Source organism: Aquarana catesbeiana, linkage group LG02 (assembly GCF_042186555.1).
Source record: "Aquarana catesbeiana isolate 2022-GZ linkage group LG02, ASM4218655v1, whole genome shotgun sequence".
NCBI classification, from domain to species: Eukaryota; Metazoa; Chordata; class Amphibia; order Anura; family Ranidae; genus Aquarana; species Aquarana catesbeiana.
The window spans coordinates 15,358,800-15,376,405 of record NC_133325.1 but is presented as its reverse complement, the minus strand read 5'-3'; the positions used below and the strand labels follow the sequence as shown (position 1 = coordinate 15,376,405).

The 17,606-nt window shown below is 44.5% G+C and overlaps 1 protein-coding gene across 1 annotated transcript in view; it reads right to left on the bottom strand.

Annotated features, from left to right (window-relative positions):
* Positions 1-14,587: 14,587 nt before the first annotated feature.
* LOC141126660 (olfactory receptor 2AP1-like) overlaps positions 14,588-17,606 on the bottom strand; it is a 77,682-nt gene continuing 74,663 nt past the window's right edge. The window contains exon 3 of the mRNA XM_073612606.1: positions 14,588-15,951. Within this exon, the coding sequence (XP_073468707.1) occupies positions 14,933-15,919 (987 nt within the window). The 5' untranslated portion in view covers positions 15,920-15,951 and the 3' untranslated portion in view covers positions 14,588-14,932. The remainder of the gene's footprint in view (positions 15,952-17,606) is intronic.

Genomic DNA, 17,606 nt, shown 5'->3' with positions numbered 1-17,606 from the left:
ACTACTCCTGCCCTAGTGTCAATGAAGTGGAGTGTAGTAGATAAGATCTGAGCCCAGACAATAGATCTGAGCAGACCCTCACCCCCATTCCTCTTCGCAATAAGCATCAGATAACTATTGGAGGTATAGGAAGAAGCGACCAATCAGCGAACTGGACTTCAGAAAAAACCTTCAGTTAGGAATCAGGAGGAGATGAGGGGTAAGGCCGGGAAAGGGACCCCAGGAATTCCACCTAGAGTAAGCGCCAGTCCAGGGACTATAAGAAAATATATGACCCAAGAAGTGATAAAAGAAAACCCGGAGACTTCTTTAGGAACAAAAAATAAACAAACAGAGAGCCCGCAGAAGAACGGAGCAAAGAAACAACTGGTAGCGACGGAGATCCCAGCAGGAGGAGGTGCGACGCCGCTAGACGAATCAACAATGGAGACCCGACAAAAAAAACAGCTACCAACCAAGGATGAAATGGCGGAAATGTTCGCAAAATTAGAAATGTCAATAAAAGGCGAAATCGCAACAATACAAGAAAGTATGAATCACCTATTGCAAAGGGTGGAGGCCACAGAAGAGAACTCGACGACACAGGGAGAGGAGATTAAAAGGCTTAAATCACAGATGGCCGAGATGCAAAGAGACCAAAGAAACCTATTGTATAAAATCGAGGACCAAGAAAACCGTAGTCGAAGGAAAAACCTGAGGATTAGAGGTCTACCTGAGATAAGAGGCGAAAATGACGATCTACAAGAAAAAATAAATAGCATCTTCGGTCATATAGTGAACAAAGCAGGATCAGACAAAAAAATCAAGTTTGAAAGAATTCATAGGGTGAGGAAGCCTGCCAAAATCTCGGGAGAAGTGCCAAGAGACGTCATAGCGAGATTCCACAACTTTCAGGAGAAAGAAAAGATTAGGATTTTCATGAAAACAAACCAACCTTTAAAGTATGGGGAATCCACCCTTCAAATCTTTCCTGATCTAGCAGTAGAGACCCTAGCAAGGAGAAGGACGTTAAAACCCCTACTAGAGCAGATGAAGTCGCAGGAGATTCAATACCAATGGGGATTCCCGGCATGTCTAACGGGATGTAAAGAGGGAAGAACGGCAATCTTGAGGTTCCCAGAAGACACGCCTAAATTTTGAAAACACTTCAATCTGCCAATAATAGAAATACCCGGATGGTGGGAAAACCGGGCAACCGGAGGAATCGCAGAAGAATCACAGACATGGCAACCAGTTAACCATTCCAGACGTTGATAAATTTAAATACTCAGCTATAGTAAAAGAAACTTGAAAGAGACCAGATCATTAAATCCTAAATAGTAGATAGGGGCAATGGGCGGTTGGGCTGAGGGGTGATGGGTGGGGGACGGGGGAGCCCGGGCTGAGGTGGGACACTTTCCCCCCCAAAACACATCTGGGGGAAAAAAAAAAAAAAACGATCCCCGTCGAGCGTCAGCATCGGAGCTCAACCTCAGAGGGGTAAACGGGGTAGCCAGGAGATGGGAGAGGGTGACCGGTTTCTTTCTTCGTCTTCTTTCTCCTATCCAATCAGGAGACTGAGGAAGGATAGCCCACCCCGGGCGACTGGGATAGAGGGGGAGGATGGGGAGGGTGGGGGGGGACGGGAGGGGGGGATTGGGTGGACGAGGGGGGGGGGAGGAAGGAGAGGGAGGGATTGGGAAAGCAATGGGGGGTTAGGGTGGGGGAGGGGGGGGGGGCACCAGAGTGGAGGGGAGAAGGGCGGCCCTGCTCCCTACTAAGTGTAGACACCCGGAAGTCAAAAAAAAAAAAAAAAAAAGAAAGGAAAAAAGAAAATAATTTATAATGTCTAGGGTAAATTTTATATCTTATAATGTGAGAGGCATGAATGCCCCTATAAAACGAGCCAATATATTAAGTGAGCTAAAATTCTTAAAAGCTGATGTCGCTATGCTCCAAGAGACACATCTATGTATTAGTAATCACCAAAAAATATATTCCAGGGATTTTCCGGTATGGTTTTATGGGGACTCCCCTGTCAGGGGAGCAAAAGGAGTCGCCATAGGGTTTGCCAGAGGGGTAAGGTTTGAGCTAGAGGAGAGAAGGACCGATCCGGAAGGAAGGTATATTTTTCTAAGAGGCAAAATAAACGGATCTGCCTGCTCCCTGGCAAACATATACAGCCCAAACAAGAACACAATCAAATTCGTATTGGGAGTTCTATCCAAGTTTGAGGAGTTCAGGAGAGAGGGCGCCATAATAGCAGGTGATTTTAATCTGTGTCTGGACCCAGGGATGGACAGTACGTCCCGTGTGCGCGAGTTGAGCGGAGGGTGGGGGTATAAGTTAAAAAGGAAGCTGCACCAACTCCAGCTTGTGGATATATGGAGGACACAGCATTTAAATCTCAGAGACTACACTTACCGCTCCCACGTTCACGGGACGTACTCGAGAATAGATTTTTTCCTTATAGAACATAGACTGCTAGAGGTGGTACCTGAGTCGAGCATTGGCAGCATCACATTTTCTGACCATGCCCCGGTGAGTCTCCAATGGATAACAGAGATGCCCCAAGTACAGAGTAGTGGCTGGAGGTTAAACGAGGAGCTCCTTCATGATAAAGAGGTAGAAAAAAGAATCAAAGAAGAATTAGACCTGTATTTTAAAATTAATGTACCAGGAGAGACATCTGAAGCCACAACTTGGGAGGTGCATAAAGCCTACATCAGGGGCATATTTATGATGGTGGGATCCGAAAAAAAAAGGAGCAGGGCCAAGGAGAAGAATACCTTATTAAAGAATATCCAGGGGTTAGAGCAACAACACAAGATATCGGGAGACGGGGAGATACTGGCCAGATTATTGAGGAGAAGAGAAGAGTTGAGGGATTTAATGGAGCAGGAAACACGCAAGACATTCAATCTAGTGAAAAAAGACAGATATATCAACGGGAACAAACCGGGGAAGTTATTAGCAAGGGCCCTAAAAAAAAAGAAAAATAACAACTATGTAGAGAAAATAAGGACAAAGTCTGGGGAAATCAGATTTAGAACAGGGGATATAGCAGATACCTTCCAAGAATTCTATGGAGGGCTTTATGCCATCAATACTAAAAACACACAAGAGAATAAAAGTAGCAAAAGTGTAAGAACTAAAAAGTTTTTAAAGGAAGCAATGCTACCCAGGATAACAGAAAGCGACAAATGCATACTAGAGGCCCCCATTTCGGAGTTAGAGATCAAGAAAGCCATTCAGGAAATCCCAAATGGTAAAAGCCCCGGGCCTGATGGCCTGACCGCTCTATACTACAAAAAATTTCAGGAACTCTTGACTCCCAGGTTGTGTTCGTATATGAACGGAATAGGGGAGAAATGGGAGATGAGGAAAGAAGCACTGGAGGCCAGCATTACTGTAATCTGGAAAGAAGGAAAAGATAACACGCTTTGCTCGAGCTACAGGCCCATTTCACTCTTGAACGTCGATACGAAGCTATTCGCTAAAATCCTAGCTGACAGGCTGAAAAGAATAATCAATGGAGTCATCCACCCAGACCAGGTGGGCTTTGTGCCAGGCAGGGAGGGGAGGGATAATGCCATCAAGACGCTACTGGCAGTCCAGGGTGTCCAAGACAGTGGGGCCCCAGGTCTTCTCCTGTCAATTGACGCTGAGAAAGCCTTTGACAGGGTTGACTGGGGCTTCATATGGGACACCCTGGAGGAGATTGGCCTAGGAGATAGACTGATTGGCTGGATAAAAGCTTTATATTCACACCCTTCAGCGCGAGTGAAAATAAATGGAACCCTATCGAAACCATTCAGAATGTACAATGGTACGAGACAGGGGTGCCCCCTCTCCCCATTGTTGTTTGTGATTGCTTTAGAACCCCTCCTGGCAAAGATAAGAATCAACCCGGATATTAGGGGGGTAAAGCTGGGTGAAGAGGAGTATAAACTTGCCGCCTTTGCGGACGACGTACTGTTCTATATCACGCACCCGATGATCTCACTCCCGAACTTGGTAGCGACTCTTAAAGAGTACGGCAGACTGTCCAATTTCCGAGTGAACCAGGCCAAATCAGAAACGCTGGAGATAATAAAGGGTAGCACGAGCGATACGGCGTATCAATCGTCATTTCCATTCAAATGGGGGGCAAAAGAGCTCAACTACCTAGGTATTAAAATAACCACCACCAAGGAGTCTCTATTCCACGTAAACTTCATACCACTCCTTAACGAAGTCAAAACTGACCTTAACAGAATCTCACACACCCAACTATCATGGGGAGGGAGAATCATCCTATTCAAGATGTCAATTTTGCCAAAAATCATCTACAAAATGCAAATGTTACCAATCCCAATCCCTCAGATTTATTTCAATAAGCTACGCACTGTCTTCTTAAGATTTATATGGAGAGGGAGAAAACCTAGATTAAAATTTGCACAATTAATAAAGGATAAGAAGAAGGGGGGGTGGGGGGCACCAGACATTAGAAAGTATTATTTTGCGATTGCTTTATCACGTTTGTTAGACTGGGTAAAAAATAATGAAGAAAAATTATGGGTGAAAATGGAAAAAAGTCTGAGTGAAGCTGATCTGAGTAAGATGGTTTGGATCCCACCACAGTATAGGAAATTGGGCACAGAAACAATGTATATAACAAAGCATATACTTAATATTTGGGATAATGTACACAAAAAAGAGCACTGGGAGTTCAATTCACCATTAATTCCTTTAAAAAATACAGATTATTTTGCACCAGGGAAAGAAGAGGTGTTTGGGAGGTGGATCATGAAGGAGGATTTGCAATTAAAAGATGTCATGAAACAGGGGAAGATGTGTACAGTGGAGGAAATAAAAGCTAAAAATGAATGGTTGACAATAGATCCCTGGCGATACTGCCAACTGAAACACTTTGTAGATTCACTCCCGCAACCAATCAGACCGATAGAGAAACTACTTCCTCTGGAGAAACTTTGTGTTGAGAAAAAAGGGAAGGGAGGTATATCCAAGACCTATAGAGCGCTCAATGAGTTAGAGGGAGTAGGAGACCTGAGATTTGTGGAGAAGTGGGAGGAAGAGCTGGGTATTAAGATTGACAGACAGGAGGTGGGGAGGATTATGAAAAGGGTGAACGCTACTTCAGTAAATTACAAGCTTTCAGAAATGAACTACAAGATCCTCACAAGGATGTATATAACTCCAGATAGAGCGCATAGAATTACGGAGGGAAGGTCACAGTTATGTTGGAGAGGTTGTGGAGGAATAGGGACTATGGCGCACATATGGTGGCAGTGCCCGGTAATCATGGAATTTTGGGGGGAGATTAGGCAAATTATCAACAAGATCTTAAAGACAGACATCCCCCTAGACCCCTGGGTGTTTTTACACCACGGGAGGAAAGTTCCCACGAAGGCATATCTGAAGTCGTTATTTCCCCACCTCTTAAACGCTGCAAAAAGCCTCATCCCCAGATATTGGCAAGATAAAAGGAGACCTACGGTACGGGAGTGGCTAGGCAAGATAAACGAGATTTATAGTCTTGAATACTTGAAGTATAGTGAAGGAGTAGAGATGAAAACCTTCGAGGAGATATGGAAGGATTGGGTGAATTTTAGGTACTCACTTCAAGCGGCAGAACTGTGGGGAATTTAATGTTAAAAAAAAAAAAAAAAAAACTACCTAGGTAGTAACCTGCTAAACTAGGAATAGCATATTGGCTTTGAACTTACATTGGAGATACGGGTGTAGGAGTTGGAGTAGGGAATGGGTAGGGATACACGGGAGCAATGGTGGGGGGGTAGGGGGAGTGTAGGCGTAGGTGGGTCACAGGGGAAGGAACTATGTTTCTTTTTTTTTTTTTCTATAGGAGATGTCTTTTTTAGAATTTTTCTTTTGAATTTTTGAATCAAAGAAGGAAAAATAGCCACAGTGATGTGAATGCTTATTGGGATAGGCTTGAACTGAAAAGTTGAAAACATAGTCCCTGAAAATACTTCGCTGAAGTGGCAAAAAAAAAAAAAAAAAAAACACTTCCATGCCGCAGGCCATCATATGACGTCCTTGGCTTTCAGTGGAGATATCTGAATGATGGGTGCAGATAACAGGCATCATCCAAATATCACTTTTTTTAAAGCAGGCGATTCTGAGCACAATAAGAACGATCCTAGCGGCTGTTCAGGTGTACCTAATAAAGTGGCCGCTGGCTGCATACGACAAATAGTACATAAACAACTTATAACTCTGAAAATAAACAAAGCATTACATAAAAACTATCAATATGCAATACAGAAAACAATTTGTGGTGAATAAATGAGTGAGTATGTAGTATGTAGACTTCAACTTCAATTAACTACCAGCTATAGCTGAAAGACGGCTAAAACGTGGGCTTAGTTTGCCAGGAGGGTGTCCATGAACCTCCTCCCGTGGTCTCGCTGCCCGTGGGTGGCGTGTTCTGTGATTGCCGACTCCTTCGGCGATCACAGATCGAGGTAAAGGGCCAATCACAGCAGCCCTTGACCACGTTATCAGCTGTCAGCCAATGCATGTATGAGACTGCAGCATTCATTATTATTTGCACTAGCATTCAAAATACAGTGCCTTGAAAAAGTATTCATACCCCTTGACATTTTTCAAATTTCGTCATGTTACCACCAAAATGTAAATGTATTTTATTGGGATTTTATGTGATAGACCAACACAAAGTGGCATTTAATTGTGAAGTGGAAGGAAAATGATAAATGGTTTTCAAAATTAAATATCTGAAAAGTGTGTATGCAAATTTGTATTCAGCCCCTTTTATTCTGATACCCCTAACTAAAATCTAGTGGAACTAATTGTCTTTTGAAGTCACCTGATTAGTAAATAGAGTCCACCTGTGTGTAATGTAATCTCAGTATAAATACAGCTGTTCTGTGAAGCCCTCAGAGGTTTGTTAGATGACCTTAGTGAATAAACAGCATCATGAAGGCCAAGGAACACACCAGACAGGTCAGGGATAAAGTTGTGGAGAAGTATAAAGCAGGGTTAGGTTATAAAAAAATATCCCAAGCTTTGAACATCTCACGGAGCTCTGTTCAATCCATCATCCCAAAATGGAAAGAGTATGGCACAACTGCAAACCTACCAAGACATGGCCGTCCACCTAAACTGACCGGCCGGGCAAGGAGAACATTCATCAGAGAAGAGCCAAGAGGTCCATGGTAACTCTGGAGGAGCTGCAGAGATCCACAGCTCAGGTGGGAGAATCTGTCCACAGGACAACTATTAGTCGTGCTCTCCACAAATCTGACCTTTATGAAGAGTGACAAGAAGAAAGACATTGGTGAAAGAAAGTCATAAGAAGTCCTGTTGGCAGTTTGCGAGAAGCCATGTGGAGGACACAGCAAACATGTGGAAGAAGGTGCTCTGGCTAGATAACAACAAAATTAAGCTTTTTGGCTTGAAAGCAAAACGCTATGTGTGGCGGAAAACTAACACTGCACATCACCCTGAACACACCATCCCCACCGTGAAACATGGTGGTGGCAGCATCATTTTGTGGGGATGCTTTTCTTCAGCAGGGACAGGGAAGCTGGTCAGAGTTGATGGGAAGATGAATAGAGCCAAATACAGGACAATCTTAGAAGAAAACCTGTTAGAGACTACAAAAAAGACTTGAGACTGGGATGTAGGTTCACCTTCCAGAAGGACAACGACCCGAAACATACAGCCAGAGCTACAATGGAATGGTTTAGATCAAAGCATATTCATGTGTTAGAATGGCCCAGTCACAGTCCAGACCTAAATCCAATTGATAATCTGTGGCAAGACTTGAAAATTGCTGATCACAGAGGCTCTCTATCCAATCTGACAGAAGTTGAGATATTTTACAAAGAAGAATGGGCAAAAATGTCCCTCTCTAGATGTGCAAAGCTGGTAGAGACATCCCCAAAAAGACTTGCAGCTGTAATTGCAGAGAAAAGGGGTTCTACAAAGTATTGACTCCGGGGGGCGCCATACAAATGCCCCCCACACTTTTCACATATTTAATTTGTAAAAAAAAATTGAAAACCATTTTTCATTCTTCTAATTCACAATTATGTGCCACTGTGTGTTTCTGTCCACGCTGAGGTCAAAGACCTGAGAAATGACCCAAATCCACTGGGCAGTTCGACTTTTAAAATGATGTACAGTGTGCCAGGAAAAGGTGAACGTGATCCACCACCTACAGTGACACCCGAACAACTGACTTGGGTCCTGTAAATAGTACCAAAAGGTTACTTTAATTTTTCCCATCATTTGGATTGCCTAAGATAAAATACTATGCCTTGGTTTCCTCTCTTAGGAAGGGTTTGAAAATAGGGGAGTTATCACCAACACCTAAGCCCGGAGCCTAGGCAACCTCAGGACTATTATAACAAGTAACCAGTCTGGAATAAACATATAGTGGGATTTTGTAAAGGCTAAATATCCTAAAAAACAATTGTCCTTGTCCAACAGTGTATAAAAGAAAGACATCCTGAAATGCTGAATAGTCAGTAAGCCGTGCGGTGGCCTCGGAGAGTAGGATTGAGCCCTAGACCATTAGATCATTGTTGACTAGGAGTATCCTATGAGGAGACTTGCACTGTCTGTGTAGCATGGCACCACCAAGAGGGTTTTGGCTATTAAGGGCCATAAAGAAAAACCTTGCCTTTTTCCCCACCATAGGAATTCCTGGATCACTACAGCCAGTAATGGGGAAGGCAGAAAAAACCTACATCACAAAAACTAGGTATGTGCCTAGGCCCTGGCCACCAGCTTTTCCTCTAGGGAAAGGAGTTTTGAGACCTTCCCGTGTACTTCCATGCAGTAAGGTTAGCATCAGACAGCAACTACGAAACCTACTTAGTTATATCCAGCTCTGCTATACCACTCATAGTACATAACATTAAACTGAATATGAGCAATATGCAAGGAAATTCAGATACAATAATAACTCACAAAGTGCTATGGTGCTCTGTGTCCCATCGGTGTCCCTGTTTCCACCTCTTGGGGGTAATGGTAACAGGTCCGCACTCACCAGATAGGTTGGACTACCCTTGCCTTATGGCTAAAGGAGTCAATTGTGCTTGCAGGTCACTATGGGGGACCTATCCTAGTGCAATCTCCTCCAGGTTAATCCTCTATCACAGTGCGATCCCAACAGTCTCCTCTAGGTGGGGTCTCTATGGTGGATTACCTCCAATGATGTCCCCCGGTTCTCAAATGCAGATAGTGTGCAGTGGATAATAATGTGACGCCTTTGCATTCCTATGATGGAACGCGTCTAGGTGACACGCTCATACTCTCATGGAGCCGGACTGTGGCCAGAGTAGAAAATGCCCCAACATCAATGGAAGTAAAGAATGGCCTATTATTGGCATCAGTGGAAGGATTAGTGCCTCATCATTGGTATTTTTGGGAGGAATAGTGCCGTATTGTTGGTATCAGGAAAAGGAATAGTGCCCCAGCATTGATGTCAGTGGAAGGAATATTGCCCTATCAATGATGCCAGTGGAAGAAATAACGCCCAGTCGGAGGAATAGTGCCCCATTGTTGGTATCAATGGCAGGAAATATGCCCCACTGTTGGTGTCAGTGGAAGGAATAGTGCCTTGTATCTGTGGGAGGGATAGTGTGCCAAGGACCGGATAAAGGTAAGCAAAGGGCTGCATCTGGCCATGGGGCTGCAGTTTGGAGACCCCTAACTTAAAGTGTAATTTAAAGTGACCTTTTTAAAAAGATATAGAAGGGCCAGGGGACCGGGGGGAGCCAGGAGTGGACTCAGGAGGGAGCGCAGTGATGATCATGATTGGGTAACCCTGCTGTCAGTGGCACCTCTTCCACATAACTCCCAATTGTAACACAGCCACCACCAGTGCAAGAATCAAGGTATGAACGACGAGGTGTGCAGTACGGCTGACTAACAGGCACAGGATGACCACCCTGCATAAATACTTCCAGCCTTCTGTGCTGTGTGCTCTGTGCCATCAAGACATGTCTGAAGGGATCTGTTATTTTCCTGAAGGAAGATCAAAGGGGTCTGCAGCTGGGATCCATCTGTTGTTGAGTAAGGCCGAGGATAGACCATCCTCTCCTCCACCTGGATCCACCCTCCCTCTCTTCTGTCCACCTGGCTCTGTCCCCTCTATCCTCCATTCACCCCCTCCACCTGGCTCCATACCACCCTCTCCTCCATCCACCCCTCCACCTGGCTCCATACCACCCTCTCCTCCATCCACCCCTCCACCTGGCTCCATACCTCCCTCTCCTCCATCCACCCCCTCCACCTGGCTCCATACCTCCCTCTCCTCCATCCACCCCCTCCACCTGGCTCCATACCTCCCTCTCCTCCATCCACCCCCTCCACCTGGCTCCATACCTCCCTCTCCTCCATCCACCCCTCCACCTGGCTCCATACCTCCCTCTCCTCCATCCACCCCTCCACCTGGCTCCATACCTCCCTCTCCTCCATCCACCCCCTCCACCTGGCTCCATACCTCCATCTCCTCCATCCACCCCCTCCACCTGGCTCCATACCTCCATCTCCTCCATCCACCCCCTCCTCCTGGCTCCATACCTCCCTCTCCACCATCCACCCCTCCAACTGGCTCCATACCTCCCTCTTCTCCATCCACCCCTCCACCTGGCTCCATACCTCCCTCTCCTCCATCCACCCCTCCACCTGGCTCCATACCTCCCTCTTCTCCATCCACCCCTCCACCTGGCTCCATACCTCCATCTCCTCCATCCACCCCCTCCTCCTGGCTCCATACCTCCCTCTCCACCATCCACCCCTCCAACTGGCTCCATACCTCCCTCTTCTCCATCCACCCCTCCACCTGGCTCCATACCTCCCTCTTCTCCATCCACCCCTCCACCTGGCTCCATAACCACTTCTCCTCTGTCCACCTGCCTCCGTTGTCTGCAGACTCTAACCATCTCCTGTATCCTGCCTGCAGCCTCTCACCATCAGCTGTATCATGTCTGTATCATCTCCAACCATCTCCTGTATCATGTCCACATTCTCTAACCATCTCTTGTATCATGTCCACAATCTCTGGCCATCTCTTGTCTTGTATCATGTCTGTAGTCTCTGAGGAGGAGCTTGGAGAGGAGTAAAGAGCGGAGGCCTGACCAGGACGGGGGGGTCACGGGAGGAGTCCAAGGTATATGGACTGTGGAGAGAAGAATATAGGATGGAACCAGAGAGGACCGTCTGACTGAGGGGGTCAGTGACAGCGTTGTGAGGCCAATCTAAGGGGGGTGGGGTGGTCACTGATGTAAGGGGGGAGTGAATACAGTAAGGTAAGGGGGGTCACTGATATAAAGGTTCCCCCTTATATCAGTAACACCCCCCCCCTTAACGTAGTGTATTCACTCTGTAGAAAGTGGTCTGTGGTCACCAGAGTCCCCCCCCCATATCAGAGTTCCCAGTGTCCCCCCTTAAATAAGTGTCCTCAGAGTTCCCCTTTCCCCTTTACACCACAGTCTGCAGAACGCTACAGACCCTGATGTAAGTGGGAACTGTGATGTAAAGGGGAATGCTGTTGACTGTGATGTAAGGGGGGGCTCTGGTGACCACAGACCACCTTATATCAGAGTTCCTCTTTATACCAAAGACTGCAACATTCCTCCTTATTTCCAGTGTGAAATCCCGAGGGCTTTCACACTGGAGTGGTGCTCTTGCAGGGCGGTCTAAAAAGTCCAGCAAGCCGCATCTTTGGAGCATTGTAGGAGCGGTGTATTACAGCGCTGCAAACCCGCCCGCAAAGCGCCGCTGCAGCTGCGTTTTGCGGGCGGTTTTAACCCATTTTCGGCCGCTAGCGGGGGGTTAAGACCGCCCCGCTAGCGCTGCTAAAACAACGGTAAAGCGGCGCTATATTTAGCACCGCTGTACCGCCAGCGCCCGCACGCTTCAGTGTGAAAGTAGCCTTAACCTGACCTTCATGTAAATGGAGAAATATGTTTTTTGACTTTTGTTATAAATTAAACATATTGCTAATCGCCCTAGCTATATGTTTGTAGCTTAAATATTGATATTTGCACTGTTTTGCTGCCATTTTACGTACTTTTTTGAAGTGTCAGTAAAAAAATGTGGTTCCGTCAGCCAATGGCATGATTTTTGTCAGTAAAAAAATTGTTGGCAACACTGCTAGAACTGTCAAGAAACTGAGGCTGGTTGGGAGTGGGAAGGGTTATATATGGGTTGTTCCTGCAGCTTTGTTTTTTCACCAATGTTCAATAATCTGAAAGTAACTGCCTATAACCAATGGTTAAAGACTGAAGGTCATGCATTCTGAACGGGACAATTAAGAAAAGTGTTGACTTTAGAAATACTTTTGTTCCAGTTTGGGATGGAGTGGTGAAGGGTTATAATATCTATGAGGTTTATATTGGGGTCTGTGTCCTGATGACCATTGTCACCGAGGTAGAAAGTGATGGGAAATCCAGAATTTTACACCAGAACAGGAATAGAGGGGAACATTTTCCATGTGGACAGCGACTTCAGGGACAAACGTCTAATGCCCCGTACACACGATCGGACTTTCCAACAACAAAACCGTGACTTTGTCCGATGTGTTTGGCTCCAACTTGTCTTGCATACACACGGTCATGCAATTATGAACGTAGTGATGTACTAGACCTACCACATGGTTTTTCAGCTCTTTAGCGCCACCTATTGGGCTCCTTCTGCTAATTTCGAGTTAGAAGTTTGGTGAGTGTTGATTCGCGCTTTTCTTTTTGCGTTTTTCATTTATCGCTTTTCAGTTCGTTTCTGAACGGCCGTTCGTCAACCAGACATGTTGCGGAATCGGAGGAGATAACGTGTTATGTATGACTGGCCTTGGAGTTATTGCTTTGACATTATATTTTGGGTTGAATAATAATGATTTGATTTGGTATATTTTCTATATTTTTGGATGCAGGTCTAATTTTTTAATTTTTTTTTTTAATGCACAATAAAAAAAATTGTGAAGAATAATACTTGGCTGTGTGTTTTACTTCAAATGACAGTTTGGGAGTCGGCAGTTACATTTTATAAAACACAATGTAAAATTAACAAGGGACACCAACATAGTTGTATCTTTGATCTTGAAAACTACTGGATAATGGTGTTGTGGTAATTTGCCCACAAAAAAAAAAAATAAGAAAAGCATAATAATATTATTCTTGATATCACTAGAAAAAAAGCCTTTGAAACTTTGTTTACAATAAACTCCATCAGTATCACCAGCAAAGCAGCTTCATTATTATCCCATTAAAGAAGAAGAGAATTGTGCGCTGCATTTCCAGATTTCATAATTTGCTGCGTCGCGAATGTTAATTCTCCATTACGAACGTTAGTTTACAAGACCGACCGCTTCTGCTTCTGAGCATGCGTGGACTTTTGTGCGACGGACTTGTGTACACACGATCGGAAAGTCCGACAGCAAAAATTTGTTGGCGGAAAGTCCGACAACAAATGTTTGATGCAGTCTACACACGGACAGACTTTCCGCCAACAAGCTCCCGTCCAACATTTGTTGTTGGGAAATCCGATCGTGTGTACGGGGCATTAGAGGAGAATTACCCTGATTTTATAGAGGTTTTTCTGACTGCTGCTGTTGTCTTAAGGAGAGGAAGTAAAGGAAGATCTCAAAGGAACACAGACATGAAAACATTAGCTAACAGGGGTTTAACCCTTACTAACTTTATCCAAAGCTTAAAGACAAAAAAAAAGTTTTGGCTGTACATGTAACACTCTCCTAGATCGGCCGCTAGATAGACTAGGCAAACCGAGTTATTTTTGGCCCCCCTATAATCAGCGAAGCAGGTTGTGATTGCTTTGGTCTTTTCTAGGCTTCACTGGCTGCAGGTTCGACTGCTTCCCCCTGCCTTCTGGAGGATTCTAGAATGTAGTGGGCTGGAAAAGGCAGATCCAGAACTTGAATATTTATGTGGTCTCGGCCAATTGCTGGAGGAGGATGCCCAGTAGGTGACTGAGGAGTGCATTATTAGTCTGGGTCCTGAGGAAACCCCGTTCTTGTCTGGGAGAAGAAGATCCCAGCCTAAAGGGCTGCTGCCCTTCTGGGCAGCTCAGCTGTAGCACTATCGAGGTCCCAGCTACGCTAGAGCTAGGGAGCTTCTTCTACTGAAACTTGCTGAAACTTATTAAGGGGTTTTACCGAGGATCTGGTCTGGAGAGTTCATTTGAAAAATGTTTGATATTGGAAGGAGGCATCCATATATCCAGGGACATAGTGAGTACGGACCTTACAATAAAGCATCAAAAGATACCCCTAGACAGATCATTGAGACTGTCATTGTGTGATTGGATGCCACTACACTAGCTTGGAAAGAGAACCTGGGACAACTTAGCAGGCCCTTTCGGGGTTGAGCACTACATATATTTACTTTGTTACTTGAAAGTATAGTTATCCTGTGATAAAAACAATGTTAAACTTGGTACTATCCCTGAAAGCCAGATAATGATAACAATGACAAAGAGATACTGTATGTGACATGCCAGATACTATATATAACACATGGTGGCACTATGACTTCATCATTCAAATAGAAAGTGGTGCCATGTTCGATGAAGGAAATAACACATCCAACTCTGTATGCTCTGCATCATTCAACAAAACATGTAATAATTAATAAATAAACTCTAAAAAGTTACTCCAGATAAGAAAAATAAAAAAAATGTTAATTTGGTTTTTGGAGGATTCTGCTGGGTTGAGTCAGGTTGAGTAACAGGAGTGGGATGTCTGTACTTTCAGTGTCTTCTGATAGTCATGGCCATGATGAAGGAGTTTCACATTTACTTTTTGACTGTTCTGTTAATCCACCTCCTTCAAGGCAAGATTTCGAGACGGTGATCTCCATGTTTGTAGCCTTATAAGATGTCAAACACCACTTAGTGATCCAGCCCACCAGAATCCTTCCATAGCACAGTTTTGGGTCACTCCCTAAAGGTGATCTGATATTGTATTTACATTCACTGCTGGAATTCTTGGAATCTTTATCAGGATCCACCTTTTGATAAGGTTCTTAAAGGTCCTTCTAATCTCCTTAGTCCTCAAACAGTAAATGATGGGGTTAGCCATATGTGGTACAAATGTGTAAAGGCAGAGAATAAGGACGTTCACGTCTTCGTTGAGGATCAAGTTGACTTGGTTGGCTACAGACACAAATATCCGTGGGATAAAATATAGACAAATAACACTCAACTGGGTGGCACATGTGTAATAGGCTCTCTTCCGACTCACAGATTGGGTCTGTGTGATGATGACCCAGATTATAACTCCATAGGAGAAAAGAATGAAGAACAGAGGCAAGAGAAGGACAAACATAGCAAGGCAAAAAGTTACATGCTTCACAGGGGTCACATCACTGCAGGCCAAGGACAAGACCGCTGAATTGGTGCAAAAGCAGCTACTGATATTCTGTCCACATAGTTCTTCACTAGAGTCCAGAACAGCGATTGTTATGCCAATAATACTTGTGAAGAGCCAGAAAAAGCAACAGATGAGGATGGTACGTCGATTGTTGATTATTGATTGGTACCTCAGGGGCTTGCATATTGCAACATAACGATCAATGGCCATCAGTAAGAGGATGTAGGAGTCAAAGCTCCCAAGGAAATGGGCAGAATGTACTTGGAAGAGGCATCCGGCATATGAGATAGACCCATCATTAAACCAGTACTTGGCCACGATCTTCGGCAGAGTGATGGTATCAAACAGCAAGTCAGAGATGGCGAGGTTAATGATGAGCACATACATAGGTTGTCGCAGATGTCGGTTACAAGTGATCAGTGCTATGACTATGCCATTCGAGAAAAGCGATGTGAGATAAACCAGGAATAGAGCTATGGAGACCGGGGTGTGAAACTTCTCCCCAATTCCTGGGAATCCAAGCAGAACCAATTCAGAGATGGCAGACCGATTATCCATGGACCAGTGAAGGTTCAAGTAGAAGGATATCCCTAAAATACACAGTGATAGAGTTTGTAAGGTAATAAAGACATGCCAATCAAATTTAAAAAAACGTATAAAATATGACCCAACAGAGAAAAAGATTCCTTCCTGATCTCCAGAGACAATGTACAATATTTTATTACATAAATATTAAGAGCCTATTTTGCATATTTTGAAACATATCCAGACTTTTTTATGCAATCTACAGACTTGGCTAGAAGCAACTCTTATGCCGCGTACACACGATCGGTTTTCTCGTCGGAAAAAGATATGATGGCTTTTCCGACGGGATTCCGCTCAAGTTTGCCTTGCATACACACGATCACGCAAAAGTTGGCATAAGTCTAGACTTTTCCACATTTTTACAGCTTTTCGTGACCAGGAAGTAAGGCGATCTTCTCAACGAGGACACAGACAACAATAAGAACCTGCCAAAGCTTCTCACCTTTCCACTTGCTATAATTACTGTCTGTGCCCCTGCTGAGGGGATGTTGGTTACATGTTATCTCAATGGCCACACAGAAAGTGAAGGAAAATCTTTCCAATGGTTCCAGAAACAGCAAATAATACCTGCCAGAGATTTTTCTGAATGTTATAATACAATTTGCAATGCAAGCAGATCATGATTGGTGGGAAGGGTTGACATGGTGTACATAGCTTCCAGAAAACATCCCTGCTTCAGTAGTCCCCTCAAGAGCCCTCCTCCTGATGCAAGCAGTGGACTGGCTCTTGGGAGGGTTATGCAAATATTAGAACGCCTTGATGGGTAGATGTCAATCTTGAGGCAGGCTGTATTTGCATCCACAGAGCACCCTAGGTAGTGCCCACATGTGATGCTGAGCCTTTATGATTGAAAGAACTCAAACCCAATGAATGAATGAATGAAAGGGCCAGGCAAGGGACAGTCAGGCTGAGAAGGAAAGACTAAATGTTGGATATCCTCCAGCCAGGAACTGAGGTGGGCTCTGTCTGACTTGCTGCAGCTTCTAATGCGCATTGGGATAGGCTCACAGTGTGCAGTGAAATCATATTAAGCCATTGCAGCCCAGGAGAGGAGCCAGTACACCTGTGCAAAACTGAAGAAAGTCCAGTGTTCGGCTTTAAGTGTAAGGCCAAAACTTTGGTTTTAATTTTAGATGTGGTGATGAGGGGATAGACCCCCTTGGTCAGGTTTTCAATTCTGTCTGTATCCCACAGAGGAGATTCATCCTCTATGTTTGTCCTTATGACTATTGTAATAGATAGAAAGGGAAGGGAAATTCAAACTTTTACATTAGTCACCAGAACAGAAATGAAGGGGAACTCTTCCAATTGGTTGGGACACTGCTCAGGTCACTACTGTCTTAGGGGGGTGCAATTTTGTAGAGTTTTTCTCTCTCTTCTTCAGGAGAAGAAACAAAGGAAAATCTCCCCAATGGGACACTGACAGCAAAAAATAGACTGGGTTTAACCTTTCCCTACTCTATTGAAACATGACAGGTGGGTAGTGGGGTTCCCCAGGGTTCTGTGCTGGGACCAATCCTATTTATTTTGTTCATAAACGACCTGGAGGATGGGATAAATAGTTCAATCTCTGTATTTGCAGATGATACTAAGCTAAGCAGGGCAATAACTTCTCCGCAGGATGTGGAAACCTTACAAAAAGATCTGAACAAAATTAATA